Below are 17,575 nucleotides of genomic sequence, written 5' to 3' on the forward strand. Positions count from 1 at the left end.
AACAATACAGATTCTATAGGACTTTTACACAGCTGCAAAACCTACATAGATTTGATTAGCCCCTTGTCCAATATAGTTTTGGCAGCTGTGTATTTGTCCAATAGAATTCAGTATTGTACTCAACAATAATGTATAATAACCTCATCATATTCAAGCCATTTATAAATGGACAAAAACAATAGAGGAAAGGTATCTGTTTAACCAGTACCGTACATTCATCAATGAATTCTTGTTCATACTGAAATCAAAGTAGACAGCAGAGTATATCTTAAATACCAAGAGTGATTTTTTTTCCAACTTATGTCATTAACTGGTCATTCCTTACACTTCAAGGTCAGACTAAATAACCAAACATCAGCAGGTCCAGATTGTGAAATTTCTTAACGTGCATGGTGCATGTTGCTAGTATTACAATATGTCAACAAATCAGGTAACAGAAATCCCAACATATACATACCAGATATAGAATTTTTTATCACAGTAGCTAGAGAACTCTGAATGAGTTTATGCCAATCAGGTAATTTCTTATCACCCTCGTATCTTTTAGAGTTAAGCAAAGTTCGTATACAGTTAATACACACAGTGACAACAGCACTGTTCTGTTTATCCATAGATATAGGAGACATCTCTCTCAGCAGTCCCAGTATCAGGTGAAACACCGTCGGAAGAACAGCTAAACTCCCTGTAATTATAGTTTCATAGTCAGCCATATGTCAAAATGTCAGCAACAACTAGAAATATTATTATCAAGTATAAGAATAATTTAAATGACTACAGCTTGAAAGCAATTTCTACCATCCAAATATCATTGTTACAGTTACCATCCATTAATATAAATGAAAAATATTGATATATTTAATCAAGTATTAAAATACAAAACTAATGGTATACTTTTTGAGATCTATTCATAACTTTAACCAATACCTTGAGACAAAGATTCTTGTAAGAAAGCTAATTACATATCATATAGACTACAACATTATCCTTTCTAGATTTTACAATGAACATTTGCAAAATGGTTAAAAGTGTCTTACCTGGGACAGAACAAAGACTGGATAGATCAGCTAGCACCTGTACAACATTAGAGAGAAGTTGTGATATCTCCTCAGTCACCTGTGAGTGTTTTTTAGACATCTGGAACCCTGTGGTCTGTGCAGCTGGGTTCAAGGCCGGAACACGGCGTGATAATACTCCTAAACACACCTCTAATGTAGCAAAGACTATAGACTGACCAGGAATCACTTCCCCTGATTCACCACCCTCACCACCAGGTGGCAGCAGTATTTTACTTTCTTTTGATTCCTTGTCAGATTTTGATTCTGTGAACAAGATTGTACAAAGTTAACAAACGTTACTAAATAAGTAAATGATTTAATAAGCGTAAATGGTAACAATGCACTTATGCCGAAAGCTACAATTACTCAAAAAATCAACCTTATATTTTTCGAAAATAATTTGTAACTGTCTTCAAATCTAATTTAACTTTGCTATAAACATGCATTTACCTTCCATCTGTTTGAGGAATTTAAGATGTTCTTGTGCTGCTTTAACAACACATCTGACAACATCCATCACAGCTAAATGTACTTTTACACCAGAGTGAGTTAAAAATACCCTGAAATACACAAATAAGCATACATATTTGACACTATAAGATAAGCCTCTACACTTATGTGAGGAAACTACAAGATAAAACAATATCAATATTATTGAGATAAAGTATTATTAAGAGTAAGATTCAAATGTTGAGAAATTAAACAGTATCAAAGTATCATGCTAATCAAACTATACTTATTTATTGTAGTAACCACACTATTTCTATTTATCTTACCTATGCATGACATTTAGAAGTTCCTTGTATAGAACGGGATCTTTGGCAACTTGAGCGCGAGCCCAGGGAGACTCAAGTAGGGCGTGTATTGCATGTAGACAGGTCTCAGCAGTATGTTCTGGTAACTGGATTGTCGTATTACACATAGCTTCAACACATATACCTTCAGAGAGGAAACATAATAACATTAACATTAAGTAACACTTCACAAATATGAATGTCACGTCTACCACTAGATGTTAAATATAGCTTGCTAAATCTGCAAGTATGTAACTTGCATATATATATACTATTGAAAAACAACACATATTGAAAATAAAGAAACTTTCTTAAGTGACTGTGTATGGTTATTGTCATTAATTGTTCATATGAAGTAAAAATATCATAAAAGTCAGTTGCTACTTCTTGTCTAATTTTTTACCAATATTATAACTACAAATGGTATGGAAATATGGACACAAAATGTAATACATCACAGTTTTATTCATTACTTTTTCATATTGGAGAAAAAATTAGGCATGAAAAATATCATCTTAAATTTTCAGAAGCAGAATATTTTCTATAGCATACAATATAATATAAATACAAATGTATGTAAATGCCTTACCAATAATTAGATAGAGTCGTTCAGCATTGGCCTCCTCTGAGTATAGATTAGCAGGAGCATTTGTTGGTTGTGATTCCCCTCCAGGGTGCCCCATATCTTTGTTCAACTTGGCAAAACCTGCCTCTTTCAACCATATAGCCAAGGCATGTAATATAGATGGCCATGACTTCCTATAGTGGGGTCGTGCAGAGTCAATTGTGTCTACATGGTAAAATGCTCCACCATCTGATGGTAACTGCCCAGAGAATTCTGTTCACATATAAATTAAACAAAATCTATATACTAGTATACAGTCAAAACTTGTATTTTTCTTGGCTTTTTAACCATTCAATCAAACATCTACACCAATTAAAGAATTAACAATATCTATCATGATCTAACATCTAGAGCTATTTGAAATGTTAAATGATAGACAATTCTCAAAAAAAAATATTGAATTTCTTAGTAACTTTATTTCAAGTTTTCTGTTATGAAATAACTTAAAGAATTATATGAAATAATAAAAGAGGTCACTTACCTGTAGGAAGAGATAAAAGAGCATGATCTTTGAGAGCAAGAAACCAGTTCTGACTTAAGGTAGGTAACTCCGACTGTACTAGAGTTAGCAAACTTTCCCCTTTGTTGTCAAAATCATCTTCATCAGTTGACTTGAGTAATGTGTCAGGGTTACCATGTTCACGACTTACAGCTACTATATATACCTGTAATGTACAAAAGGATTAACAACTGTATACATTTTCTTTTCGTCTAACATCGGTCAATGAATAAAACAAACTGTTCTTGCTTATAAAATAGAAAATAATATTTGAAAATGAATTTAGACGAAACTGTCAAATTATGACCGCATATGAGACAGCAATAAAGAGGTCCTTCCTAAAAGATGATTTTAACTCGCAGAATTATATTTACATAATCATACAGAATTGTAAATAAAATATCGGTCTCAATCTCTTATCCTGCTGAATGATGACTTTAAGGGACTTCCTATGTTTTTGTCATTAGTATTTTCAGGTATTTAAATAAAAACATTGTTAAAATTGAGCAAACATCAGTATAGGGTTTAGTATGTCTTCTTTAATGTTTAGATTGGCTTGATTCTATACTGCTGGCATAGTGATGATCACCAATATTACAGAAAAGGTTCAAACAAAGATGATATTTTATTAGAAGTGATTATTACACAAAGATCTGAAAATACAAGCTTCTCAACTAAAAAGTACAAAACAGTGTAAATGTTACCTCTGCCCATGCTCTGAGAACAGCTAATTTTTCCATGGTAGATGCAGATTCGTTGTATAAAGCACACTGGGACTTGCCAGCGTTAAGTTTGCCCAATGATGAAACAAGAAGTTGATGAACACGCCTCAAATCATTCAAATCTCTCGCTACACCACTTCCTATCCATGTACTACATACCTGTAAACATAAAATAATACAATTACATAACACTGTTCATTCAAAAAGAGTGTTAATTCATAAAGAAACATAATGTATAAAATAAAAGCCTCAAATATAATACCTTAATTAATCATAGAATGGCAAAATATTCTCATTGAAAATAAATTGAAGAGAAGACGTTATAGGTATGATATATAAATCCTTATAAGTATGATATATAAATTATACTTACATCACAAGCAGCTGCTGTCACATCAGAGGGTGTCTCTGGAGAGAAGGCAGGTCGTAATGCTGCACTTACCTGTAATATATATAATATCATTACAATTCATGAAAAACATGAGACAGTAAAACTAATTATTTGATAATTGGTTGAACAGAAAAATAATCAACATCTACTTAATTAATACCAGTCATTTAGTAAATATGACTGACGGACCAGTAATATTTCCAAGGCAAATACAACATCTTAAGTTAGTCAAAAGTATCAATGACAGTAACTTTCATTTCTTCATACAATTTTCTTTATTTTCAACAATTTGTCTCATATAATATTATATCATGTAGGACACTGACAGCCTATATCCATACCTGTGCCTGATATTGTTCTAGGATAACATGACCGGGAAATTCTGGCTCAGGTACATTACAGAATTTAGTGATGATATCTTGTAGGGCAGCCAGTCCTGCTAGACGTAGTTGATTACTGTCTGATGTGGCTGCGATAAATGACATTCTTACTAACTCTGATAAATGTAGCACCAGGAAATCACCTAAAATTGTCAAATATCTGTATTAAGAATTTTTAATAACCCTACTGTAAAATAAATCTAGTTGATACATAATAAACAAAAAACAATACTTTCTCATCGGCTTCATATACAAACAAATAAAATCTATCCAATTAACTTTTAACTGTAATCAAACTTGACCATGAAGAAACATCAGCACAGCAAAGATACCAAGTTATAAGTTATACAAAGTTATATTACAGAATTATATTGAAAAACAACAAAAACTATCTGTGATATAAAAGATAGCAATTAGCGGAGACACTGTTAAACAACACTTACATTTACCATCTTTCTTAGCCTCTCTTGCAGTTTCTAGATCAAAGTGTGTTAAATCTTCTTCACATGCTACAACAATCTTTCTCAAACAATCTGTAGCAAACACACGTGTTGGCCATCTACAATATATAGTAATGCTTATTATAAGTATAGGATCACTCTTTAACAATGCATACACTTTTCTACCTCCATATGCAATGTAATAAAATTATACATTATTTAATAATAATTGATTTCATGTTATGCCATCAACTCATTCAAATCTATATTTCATTATTTTCACTTAAATACTTATCCACAGTAAATATATTGTGCCAATAAATGTAAAGCAACACTTTAGGATGAACATTTTTTACTAAAAGTCTAATATCACAAGTGATTCTCTACAGACTAATGTCTACCTTGTAAAACAGAAATTCTTTATGTAATTAATACCTAAATGTTGTATAAGCATACCTTGGTGCAACAGTTGGGTGAGTAACATCCACTTCAGGAGCTGTAAACTCTTCAGCATCATTCTCATTGTCTTCATCATCATCGTCATCATCATTATTGTTACCTTGAGATTCATCTTGCTGGTTACTTGTTGCATCTACATTATAAACATACATATATTCTTTAATATTTAATGAAAAACCTGTATATCATGAAAGAGTACTAGATTGATAATTTACATTTATCTGACATGTAGCTTTATAATTAAACATATTGAATATTTCAATATAATGCTTACCAGTGGAAGATGAAAGTATTTCTCTAAGTAGATTCAACCATCTTGTCAGATCCTTTGTTGCTAGAGTTTGTAATAAACTAACGAGTGTATCCTGTAGATCTGATATCAGCTTCCCATCAACTTCTGTATCACACATACCAAACAACTTCCCCTCCATACCAGTCTCTGTGATACCAAACTTCTCTATCTTGTCAGCCTCGTCTGATGCAAGGGCTAGAGCATGAACACTCACTTCCTTAGCTTCACGAGTGACAAGCTGTCTTAGACATGCCACAACTGCTCGTCTTAGTAGTAAATGGGAACTAACCAGCTTCTCCTGAATAGGAAAAAACTTTATATTGCATATATGTATATTATTAACTCAATTTGACAGCAATTTGGCTTGAACTCAATAATTCTTGGGCTGAGAGTCTAACACCTCAGGACTGCACTCTTAAAAGTGATCTAATATTTATATGCTTACACAAATATTTATAAATTATTTAATTCATTTAACAATACTTACACAGAGATGAGGTACAAGTGTACCCAGGTTGACATGTCTGGGAGCAAACATGTGAAGTTGTTGTAGACAGGCTACAGCCTCGGCCTGCACTAGGGAGTCAGAGTGATCCTGCATAATAGCACAACATACCAGACAAGATAATCTTGCTGTAGCTATTGATCCAGAATTACCTAAAATATATCATATATGTAAGTAGATATAAAAAACATACAATTATAGTTTTATACATTATAATTATACATTAAAAGGGATCAGGAAATAATTATTTTAAAAGAAGTTTAACTGTTTAAGCACTCTGAGCCAATGTCTACAGTACAACTTACATGTAACACAGAATTTAATTGTTTAATGAATATCTTTTCAGTGAACAGTTCATAAATCTTGGCTATAAGAAGAAAGGGGTTGAAAAAGTTTGGTAAAAAAGTATTTTACAGTATTAAATGGGCACTTATTTAACCTACATACCTTGTAGTTCCGGTCCTATAGATGTGATGAGAGCAGACAGACATTTGCCTAGACACTGGTGAACATCAACTGTTGTAGGAGGTACTGACAACAGTAACTGTAACACGAGGGATAATGTTGGCTCAACATAACCTCGGAACATTGGACCACCACTGTCAGCTATCAATGCTAAAGCATGTAATGCCCAAACCTGAAAATGCAAATAAATAGATTGAGTTGCTATTATTTGTCTATTATTAGTCTATTCAACATTTAAAAACATTACTGGTCAGCTTAATCAATTTTTCTATACATTTCTTTTTTCATTTTATTGAATCTTATTTTGCACCAACAAATTATAGGTCAGGTTAACCAATAAAACTGTTTTGTATGAGTAAATCTGCCAAAGACTTGTACTATAATATCATTCTAAACATTTTTTCTAATATGAACTCTTATCTTGCAAATCAAATCTTGAATTTTTCAAGATACTGGCTACCACATCAATGAATATCTTACCTGTACAACAGGTGAGTTAAAATCTTGTGCTAGAGCAAGGAGTATTGATACACTAGTGTTGAGATGCTGACCTGATCCCATACCACCAACATATCTATGTAAACAACCTAGAGCTAGAGAGTTTCCTGTACGACTCACCACATCCCTTGCTGATTTTAATCTGAAATTATATCATCAAACAATAGTATAATATCAGAATTTAGACAAACTTTACACATTTAAAATGGTGGAGCCAGATGAAACAACTCCAAAATGTTAACTGAATAATATTTTATAGTGTTTTGTTTTTTTTAGAACAAAAAAGTTTTAATTCTTAAGGTCTCATTAAACATTTGCAGAATCATGGTAAAATTACAGCTATCTATGGAAATAAGGAAACAATGTTTTCCATAAAAATAAATTTGATCTAACTGATCACAATCATTTCAAAAATAACTTTTATTCACATGTGACTTACTTATCAAAGCTATATTGTGCCATCTCAGCTATAAATTTACTATCACCAACAACCTGGGCCATTCTACCCAATGCTTCTCCTGCAGCACATCTTAATATAGGGTTGGTACTACTTAAAGCTCCCTACAATAATTCAAACATAGAAAAACTTTAATAGTCTTTGTTAAGTGCTTTTTGGGATTTTAACTTTAAACTCAAACCAGGTATTCTAAGAAATGTATACAGCAATGTACCAAGTGAAGAGTTTTAACAATAACAACATAGACAGTCATCTGATAACAAAACTTATTATATGAATTTTGAAAGAAAAAGAGAGACAAAGATAAAGAGGAAAAACAAATTTCTTCCCAACTTACCAATATAAGATTGAAAGCAGCTTTCTTAACTTCATCAGGACCTAACTTTGTTTTTGTGTCTGACAAACTCTGTAATACAGATAAAGTCAAAGTACAGTTTATATAGTATAATTTTACAATAGATGCACTGAAACTTTCCTCAATGTATGTAATACATCAGTTTATATGTAGATGAACTGTCTGCCAGTAAAACTGTTGGAGATGATCCAACTTGATCAAGTGTTCTTATAGACATTTATACCTTGTGAACTGTTCTATAACAGCTGTTTATAAAACTACTAGTATGCATGTTTATAAGGAAAACAGTAATACTTTTTGTATTTTTCAAATACATTGCAAACACAATGATTGGTTTTTAATTTATTATTTAACAAAATGTTCATTACAGCACTAATTTATGTTAACCTTTACCTGTAGATTCTAGTTTTCATTTCAATTTCATTTTCTTATCATATGATAAACTGATTACTAGTTATTACTTATAAACTAGCTAACAAATGTTTATATTCATAAACAGAATAAAAAAAATAATATTACAGTCAGTTTAGAAAATGTGGTTTTATTTATTCATTTTTCCCCCTAAAACATGTAACATTTATAAGTAAATAAGAGAGTTAATATTAACCTTGAGAGCACACAGAACTGCAGTGAATATATTCATTTGTACAGCTTGCTGTCTTGTAGACTTGGCCTGTTTGATGCATTCATTAAAATGTTGTAACATCTGGTAACGATGTTTGTGGGCCACTCTCGGGAATATCAACCCATATAGTCGCACTGAACTGTCAATTACTGCAACACCCAGTGGTAATGGTCCAGGAATAGGGTCACTCTGTTGGAACAAATACAGTCACAAATATCAATCCATTATTCATTATATGTCTCAGGAAAAATTCACTCAGTCTAGACTTCTAAGAAAATTATTTTGTACCATCATCATTTACACTGCCTAATATAGTACTAAAATGACAACTGAATTCAATTATGTTGAGGTCAACTATCTAAAATACATAATGCTTAGTCAAAATAACATTCTCTGAGTAGATGAAATAAGACGTTACTTTCTCCTTATATTATAAAATGTGAAAATTAATTACATGGAAGTATGAAATATGGTGCATTGTCTATATAACAAAGTGCATCATGAATAATACAATATTATCACAGACTAAGAAAATCTGTACACTTTAGCTGCTATTTAGGAAATATACAATCATTTTGATGACAAGACGAGGCTGATGACAGAATGAGCATTGCTATAAAGATAATATGTTTTTTCACATTTGATATGTATTTTATTGAGTGAGAGTTTTGTAAATGAAGGATAATGACTTATTGAGGTTATATTAAGAAACTAGAAATGTGTCAATAGGTCTCATTCAACTGTCAGCCTATGGATGGACCACAAGACAGCCAGATAATTTGACAGACCAAAAAGGGTAAATCTTAAGTTGGGCATGAGAAGCTTTGGAATTGTGACTTCTTTGTTTGTTTGTTTGGAATTTTATGGCACGTCAACACATAACTGGTCATATCATGCCAAATGCTATAATAGGCTTAACATGAATTGTGACTTCAATACAATATATGTACAATAAAAACAAGTGTGTCGCCAAAGAGTAAAACTCTCCAAACTAAGATAGTTGGGTAGAATATGATAAATCAGCGGTTATTATGAAGTTATAACTTACTATAGGACATCTGTAGAAGAGAGAGTGGGCATCATGTTCTAGTGCTCCAGACCCTGATGCACTGTTAGGTTGAAGCTGAAATATTGATTAACTATATAAATACAAAACCAGAAATAATAATAATAACACTGGTCTTTAAATCTTGCAGATCTGAAATGTTAACACACTAACTCCAGAAACCTGTTTAAAATGATAAACAATTCACATAACGAAGAAAGGAAAAAAATTACCTCAGTGTTCTAAGAAGGTCTCCTTTTTATGAATTCATACCAGCTAACAGATAAATTTTTTTTTCATAAATTTAAGCCTTTTGAAATTTAATATGTTTTAACATTCTCAAATATAATATTCCATTTTATCATGGCCTCTATGATCTATCACAAAGAGTATAGACCAATCTTTCTTTTGCATTTACTTACTTTCAGTATTTGTCAATGTGTTTGATCAAATATGATCCAAGTCTAATAAGATACTAACAATGAAGAATCACTCAACAGAAACATAAAAAATCTCCTAAACTAAAACATGAACAACATGAAAAGTCTGCCTGCGTAAACATGCTGTAACAATAGTGACAAAATAATGACAGTAGAAAATAAATCATTGTTCAATAACTTACAGTCTCACAGTGTTCAACATGCAGCAAGGTATAGCATAAAATAACAGAAGGACTGTACTTGCCAAATACAAAAGGAAACAAGAAGAAAAACAGTGAATGACAATCAACTAACAGAAAGTGATGTTTGTAAAACAAATATACCTCTATAGACATCTATCTCTTAAGCTATTGTTACTTGGATGTCAATTTCAAAACAACCAGATTTTTTATAAATACATAAGGATGTTCATGAAATTATTCACCAAAATGAAAAGAAAGTGTAACACTTGGTTACTGGCTGTAATATGTACAAATGTACATATTAATATATCTTCTTGTTTTCAAAGAACAGCAAAGTTAAGAAGTGGATATTAAGTTTATCGCATGATTATTGTAGGTTGGTTTTTATGTCTACTGAGACGTTCCAGTGTGTTATATTATAGTATTATAATGTTGGTATGCCATGCTAACAACATTGACATTATAACAACAAAATACAACATTATCTATATTACTACTTACACTGTCCATGCACTAGGGGATGAAAAGAAAAACCAATGTAGCGCAGTTTATAATTCAATCAAATTATTTAAAATTAAAAAATCACAATATCACATAACCAATTAATGCAAATTAGGGAGAGCATGAAAGCTATTTATACAAATGATGCAAATCAAAATTGCATATTCATTCAACTGTAAATACTCACTATATCATGGTCGACTCTACGATTTGGTTCATACTACAACAAATGGGTCAAAGGTCAAGGTGAAATTTTAGCCAATCATAAGGTGTCTTATATAAATTTGCAAGGTTATAGGTTACATATTGTGAGACTGTAAGATTTTTTTTTAATTTCCGAAACATTAGAATCAGTGACCTTTTATTAATGAATATGTAATTTTAACAATTAGAATATTTTGCTTATGAAGCTGCATGACAAAAAAAAGAAGTTAAACAAATTCAAAAACATATACCAATATAGTCAAACTATTTGTTGATAATGATTTCATTTGTTGCAGAATCATAAAACAAGACAATAATTAGTTTAATTCCTGCTTCCATATACATGTACATAAAATGATCTTAAAAGTTCATATACTCAAATACCATTTGCATTTAAATAATAAAACTTATAGTTAACAAGAGGGCCATGATGGCCCTGAGGTCGCTCACCTGTATATAGGCCCCCCAACCCCCCCAATGTTGCAGGGCCAATTTAACCCAAGGGCTTTTATTTGCACAAACTTGGTAGACACCCATAAGAAGATGTTTCATGCTAAACATCTAAGCTCTAGCTCATTGGGCTTTTTAAAAGAAGATTTTTTTAAAGTTTTTACTATACACATATAGTTAAAAACAATGACACCCCTGGGGCCGGGCCAGTTTTGACCCCAGGGCTTTTATTTGAACAAACTTTGTAGACACTTACTAGAAGATGTTTCATGCGTTATATCTAAACTCTAGCTATTTGGGTTTTTTCAAAGAAGATTTTAAGTTTTTGCTATACACATATAAATAAAATCAATGAACCCCGGGGCGGGGCCAATTTTGACCCCAGGTCTTTTATTTGAACAAACTTTGTAGATACTCACTAAAAGATGTTTCATGCTTAATATCTAAACTCTAGCTATTTGGGTTTTTTCAAAGAAGATTTTTTAAGTTTTTGCTATACACATATAAGGAAAATCAATGACCCCCGGGGCGGTGCCAATTTTGACCCCAGGGCTTTTATTTGAACAAACTTGGTAGACACCTATTAGAACATGTTTGATGCTAAATATCTTAGCCATAGCTCTTTGAGTTCTTTAAAAGAAGATTTTTTAAGTTTTTACTATATGCATATAGGGAAAATCAATGACCCCCGGGGCGGGGCCAATTTTGACCCCAGGGCTTTTATTTGAACAAACTTGGTAGACACTTATTAGAACATGTTTCATGCTAAATATCTTATCTCTAACTCTTTTGGTTCTTTAAATGAAGATTTTTAAGTTTTTACAATATGCATATAGGGAAAATCAATGACCCCCTGGGGCGGGCCAATTTTGACCCCAGGGCTTTTATTTGAACAAACTTGGTAGACACCCATTAGAACATGTTTGATGCTCAATATCTTAGCCATAGCTCTTTGAGTTCTTTAAAAGAAGATTTTTTAAGTTTTTACTATATGCATATAGGGAAAATCAATGACCCCCGGGGCGGGGCCAATTTTGACCCCAGGGCTTTTATTTGAACAAACTTGGTAGACACCCATTAGAACATGTTTTATGCTAAATATCCTAGCTCTAGCTCTTTGGGTTCTTTAAAAGAAGATTTTTTAAGTTTTTACTATATGCATATAGGGAAAATCAATGACCCCCCGGGGCGGGGCCAATTTTGACCCCAGGGCTTTTATTTGAACAAACTTGGTAGACACTCACTAGAAGATGTTTCATGCCAAATATCTAAGCTCTAGCTCTTATGGTTTTTTAAAAGAAGATATTTTAAGTTTTTTCTTTCGGTTGCCATGGCAACCAGAGTTCTGCATGGAATTAAATTCTTTGAACAATTTTTAAAGGTGACCACCAAAGGAACATTCCTGTGAAGTTTGGATGAAATTGGCTTAGTGGTTTATGAGGCGATGTCATTTAAAGTAAAGTTTACGGACGGACGACAGACGGACGGACGCCGGACGAAAAGCGATCACAAAAGCTCACCCTGTCACTTTGTGACAGGTGAGCTAAAAATACAAATGTGATATCTAACTAGTCTAAATCATAAGCAACAATACTTTATAAAAAGAAATATGAAGTTTTATATTGTACAAGTTATATCATGAAGTTAATTAGGTTCTTACCTGTATTTACCATTAGTTAAAATTTAAGCTGATCAGTAAATGGTCATAGAATTACCATTGCAAATAACATGCTATTTCAAATTAAGTTTAGAATTTTCATTCATTTTCTATGAGAATTACTATGTCTTGAACCAGTTTATGAAACCAAACATTTTTAAGAATACACATATCAGAACTTAATGATGAAATAAATCAATCAACTGAAACATATTCTTAATGATATTTTACCAATTGCTCGACAAGACAAAATATAGCAATATTGAATACACATGGTAAAAAGCTTCTAATTGATACAGACAATTCTACCACAGCAAAGCAAGCTTCTATGAGACACTAACCTGATCTTCAACAGCTTTATGATCAGTTTCCTGTAACCAGGATCCAAGTATAACGCTGTCATCAACATGACACAATGATCGTAAAAGTGACGTTGTTGTATTAGCAGGATTATCTGTCAGAGTGAATTCTGCTACAAGTTCACGTAACAAGCTTGTGTATGTACCTACATAACAAATATACTGATAATATCAGCATCACTGCACAATACATGGGCTATTTGCTTATAGATATATAAATATAATTTCGACTTTATACAAACACTTTACAGAGAATTTCTAAAAGTTTTCATCTTATTAGTACATAAATACAGGCTGTATTAAACCCTTCCTTTAACATATACTTTCTTATTTAATAAAAGATCCCTGAAAATGCAAATCTTTAAAAAAGTGTTATTTTGTGTATGTATTATACCTTCATATGACTGTGGTGGTAACATAGATAGAACATCATATAATCTCAGTCTGACCATGGCAGCACTTGCTTTCAGATGAGTACCATACATCTTAATTACTCCTGGCATACTGTAAATCATAGCATTTCTTGTTAATCTATCATGATAATTGATTATATGATATTTTTTACAAACTTACTAAAACAATAAATGACTCGAGCTCTCTTGAAACAAAAATTGAGTAAATGTGCATGAAGTTATTTAGATGTTTTTCAATAAGTTCAAACATTTCAACTTAATATCTTGTTAATAACCGCACAACAATCTTTGTTTAATATAGTATGCTCAGAATTCAGATTCATATTATGTTAACCACAAGGTCCTTTTTCTTGTCTAAATTTATAAAATAACATTTATTGGAGTGACAATTTATAAGAAAGAATGTAAAACCAAAGTACATTTGTATCTCGAAGATTGTGGAAGGGGAGAACAACACATCAAACCCCAGTGTGAGTTAAACTACTTTATTATGGCTGGTTTCAGTCTGCTATTTTTTCATCAGAAAGCATGTAGTTTGTTACATTAAGTAGATCAGTAAACCTTTCAATCTTTAAACATTGTAACTAGAATGCATTAACATAAAGCTTTAGCTGTAATCATATCCTTTACAAGATATTTTTACAAGTTAATGTATTTTCACAGGTCACATTATACCGTTAAGATATAAAGTATGAGCCACTTACTGTGCTAACATTGTAAGGGTACATTCTAAAGGTGCTAGTAATCTACGTATCACATCTTCTGTTATCAGTTCTCTACAGTGTTGTAAGAAGCTAAGCATCGCTGAAATAAACAAATATACAAATAAGTCAGTATGCGAAGTCTTTCTAATTTAATTAAAGGTTTAACTGGCCAAAATCATCAATGGTAAAGTACATGGATTTTCAACAAAGTACTTACTTTAAGTTTTATCATCAACTTCACTATTAAAATAAGTTTAACTTACCACCTAGTGCCCCGGCCCGTCCTTCCAGTGTGACCTGCCATGTGAATGAATCTCCTCTGGCTTTCTCTGATTCAAGCTCCTTTACAGACCTGGGGAATGCATTTCTCCATAGCAACAACATTCTAGGTAAATGTCCCTTTATTACAGGTGAACCTGAATAGTGTAATATGTAACATGTTATATAACAACTCTCTCATATTTCTTCAATAATCAAATTATTAAAATGAAAAAGACGTATCATCAATATCACTTTAGGGACCAATTCAAATTAATAACTGATAATTTATTTATGTTACTATTTCTGCTTAACTTGCACCAGAAATTATTTCCCATTAAAGGACATAAATTATTCAAATTGATCAATCCACAAATTAGTGAGAGATAAACTATTTTTATGATTGATACAAAATAAAAGCTAGAAAGTTGGCAAGTACAGAAAATGAACACAATGAAATGTGTATTACTTTTTCTGTAAAGTAAAATTACCTAAGGTCATTAAAGCTCCGAGTAACAACCAGCCAGACTGTGTCCTCTGTAGAGATAATCTACTGTTTTGTGATGCTGTACGTAGTAACTCCTCTGCTATGTTGAAAATTTGCTAAAAAGGTCAAAATGATCCATTAATTCATATATAATAGCTCAATTTGATCATGATTTTCTACTTTATTTTAATGACTTAATATATTTCTGAGAGCACTTTATTTTCCAGAGTAACCTTTTTAACTAACATAAACATAGTTTAAGTAAACAACATCAAATGTTCATATGTAAATGGAGATGAATTTATTATATAATGTTCTTACCTTTCCTTTAGCATGTGGTATACCTAACGGGCACTGGTAAACTCTCCCCAGTAAAGATGTTAAAGCACTACTATATCCTGACACAGCTTCTGGTGAAGATTTTAACTTGTTCATTCTCTCTATACATCTGTCCACTAGGGGTGTAAGTTGTGATGGTAGAGCTACAGATATACTGCCTAGACACCAAGATGCTGACAGGCGTGCTGAGGCACTGGGATGAATTAGGACAGACACTACTGGCTCAATTATACCTGTAACCAAACATGATAGTGACATTCATTCAAATAAATGAGGAAAAATCTATTAAAATGAAGCAATATCTTAACAAAATAATAATCTGTATAAAGAAATCATACAATATAGAAGTTAAATCTTAATATTCTATGCAATTTTATGTTATATCTCTTGTCAGATGCTGTCACTGTCTCTGTATTTCATTTAATAAAATCAAATGGTTTTATTCACACTTTTTAAATCATTATAATTATTAGAACCTACCTGTAGCGGGCTCTGCAACTAGGGGACTAGCTGATGTGCCTAAACTAAGGACAAGACAACCTAACTCATGTAAAGCACACACAAGTACATGTTGACTGCCAGTAATATCAGCAGCTGTAGCTTTACTCTCTGCAGCATCAGCACTTGCTTCACCTGTAATATAGACATGTAGTATTTTTTTTAAAGAAAATCTAAGTGTTTTTAGTTGCTGATGGATAAAGAGGTTGATTAAAGTAAGTAGATAATATTAAGGCTAAAAGTAGTACAGAGTGTACATACTGTCATTGTTTACTTTGTTTGATGAATACTAAGAGAGATTATAACCATTTAACCTTTTAAGTATATATTATAAGTGTTTATAATAGTTTGTTGAGATTTATACATTTTGAAAATAAATGAACTATTTCATTAGTTGTTTATCATAATGATAAAGGTATGACAAAATGTATTGTAATACAGTAAATTCCAGTATTATTCCAGCCCAACTAATGTGTCTATGATATAACATGAGCTTGCCCATAAAAATGTAAAAACATAGTGTAGGAGTAAAATATTTTGATTCTAAAAGATTTAAAAAAAATTTTTCTAAGTAAATCCTACATACCAACAAAATTCATCTGTTTAATAATGATTTGACATATTTCTTTTGCTGCAGCTATTTGAGCTTTTTCTCCTAGTAATCCACCAATCACAGAACGGATAATAAACGATACACATTTCCTGGCATACACAGCATCAACATGAGTGGGCGTGGCACGAGGGTTAGCAACAAGTTCTAACACATGATTGAGGAAGGTTGAAATATTTCTCTCTAACCAAAGTCCTCCCATACACTTGATAAACTCAACATATGCCTAAAAAATACAGAACAAAATGTAATCAAAACTGATTTAACACAAATTGAGTATAACAAATGAAATAACCTTTTAATATCAAATAAGTTGAATAACACCAGCTGTTGTACCAGTGTATGTTAGGGAGTGTTAGTAATAATTTTGTGGTCATATTATTATCCATTACATAATTGAATATGCTTCTGGATTATGTCCATACTTCCTGCAGGTAATTGGTTCAGACAGGTTAGTGCCATTCTGTCCATTTTTTTTATTTTTATTTATTAAGAATCGAATATACCTTGAAATCTTTTAAATAAAATACATTTAATGTGGGTGAAACAATAGAATGTGTGATTCTAACAGGAAAAATAAACATACAGAATTCTTACTGTTTAATTATCATCTCTTTAATATTTTTAAGTTAACAGCATTCTAAAGACACAAAAAAGATTCATCAATAACACAAAACAATTTACATGAGTAACTCCGACCCTGATCTCCCTGTTCACACCAGCACTACTACTCGAGGTACTGCTCTTCAGAAAACCAAATCCTCCTCTCAGGAAACCAGCTGATAACAGTCCCAATACATCCTCTAGTTTAACAGGCTTACTGCGTGCTGAAAATTTATAACACATTAAAAATACAATATTAAGAA

At 31.9% G+C, this 17,575-nt stretch overlaps 1 protein-coding gene across 2 annotated transcripts in view; it reads right to left on the bottom strand.

Moving 5' to 3' along the window:
• The window catches only part of LOC132714304 (HEAT repeat-containing protein 5B-like), a 34,187-nt gene that overhangs the window by 5,994 nt on the left and 10,618 nt on the right, over positions 1-17,575 (bottom strand). Inside the window, exons 6-34 of one of the 2 annotated variants that reach the window (XM_060697144.1) lie at positions 17,394-17,536; positions 16,686-16,935; positions 16,082-16,234; positions 15,584-15,834; positions 15,267-15,378; positions 14,781-14,933; positions 14,518-14,617; positions 13,795-13,904; positions 13,383-13,546; positions 10,918-10,950; positions 9,611-9,685; positions 8,545-8,751; positions 7,920-7,988; positions 7,565-7,686; positions 7,108-7,267; positions 6,610-6,799; positions 6,145-6,314; positions 5,640-5,955; positions 5,363-5,498; positions 4,910-5,025; positions 4,428-4,609; positions 4,069-4,137; positions 3,678-3,854; positions 2,956-3,139; positions 2,439-2,687; positions 1,832-1,994; positions 1,506-1,615; positions 1,035-1,319; positions 458-682 (exon numbers count right to left, since the gene is read on the bottom strand). In XM_060697144.1, coding sequence (XP_060553127.1) covers positions 458-682; positions 1,035-1,319; positions 1,506-1,615; positions 1,832-1,994; positions 2,439-2,687; positions 2,956-3,139; positions 3,678-3,854; positions 4,069-4,137; positions 4,428-4,609; positions 4,910-5,025; positions 5,363-5,498; positions 5,640-5,955; positions 6,145-6,314; positions 6,610-6,799; positions 7,108-7,267; positions 7,565-7,686; positions 7,920-7,988; positions 8,545-8,751; positions 9,611-9,685; positions 10,918-10,950; positions 13,383-13,546; positions 13,795-13,904; positions 14,518-14,617; positions 14,781-14,933; positions 15,267-15,378; positions 15,584-15,834; positions 16,082-16,234; positions 16,686-16,935; positions 17,394-17,536 — 4,674 coding nt within the window. The remainder of the gene's footprint in view (positions 1-457; positions 683-1,034; positions 1,320-1,505; positions 1,616-1,831; positions 1,995-2,438; positions 2,688-2,955; positions 3,140-3,677; positions 3,855-4,068; positions 4,138-4,427; positions 4,610-4,909; positions 5,026-5,362; positions 5,499-5,639; positions 5,956-6,144; positions 6,315-6,609; positions 6,800-7,107; positions 7,268-7,564; positions 7,687-7,919; positions 7,989-8,544; positions 8,752-9,610; positions 9,686-10,917; positions 10,951-13,382; positions 13,547-13,794; positions 13,905-14,517; positions 14,618-14,780; positions 14,934-15,266; positions 15,379-15,583; positions 15,835-16,081; positions 16,235-16,685; positions 16,936-17,393; positions 17,537-17,575) is intronic. The other variant, XM_060697145.1, reaches the window with a different exon arrangement.

The sequence above is a fragment of the Ruditapes philippinarum genome, unplaced genomic scaffold (assembly GCF_026571515.1).
Source record: "Ruditapes philippinarum isolate M1 unplaced genomic scaffold, ASM2657151v2 ctg525_1_1_1_1, whole genome shotgun sequence".
NCBI classification, from domain to species: domain Eukaryota; kingdom Metazoa; phylum Mollusca; class Bivalvia; order Venerida; family Veneridae; genus Ruditapes; species Ruditapes philippinarum.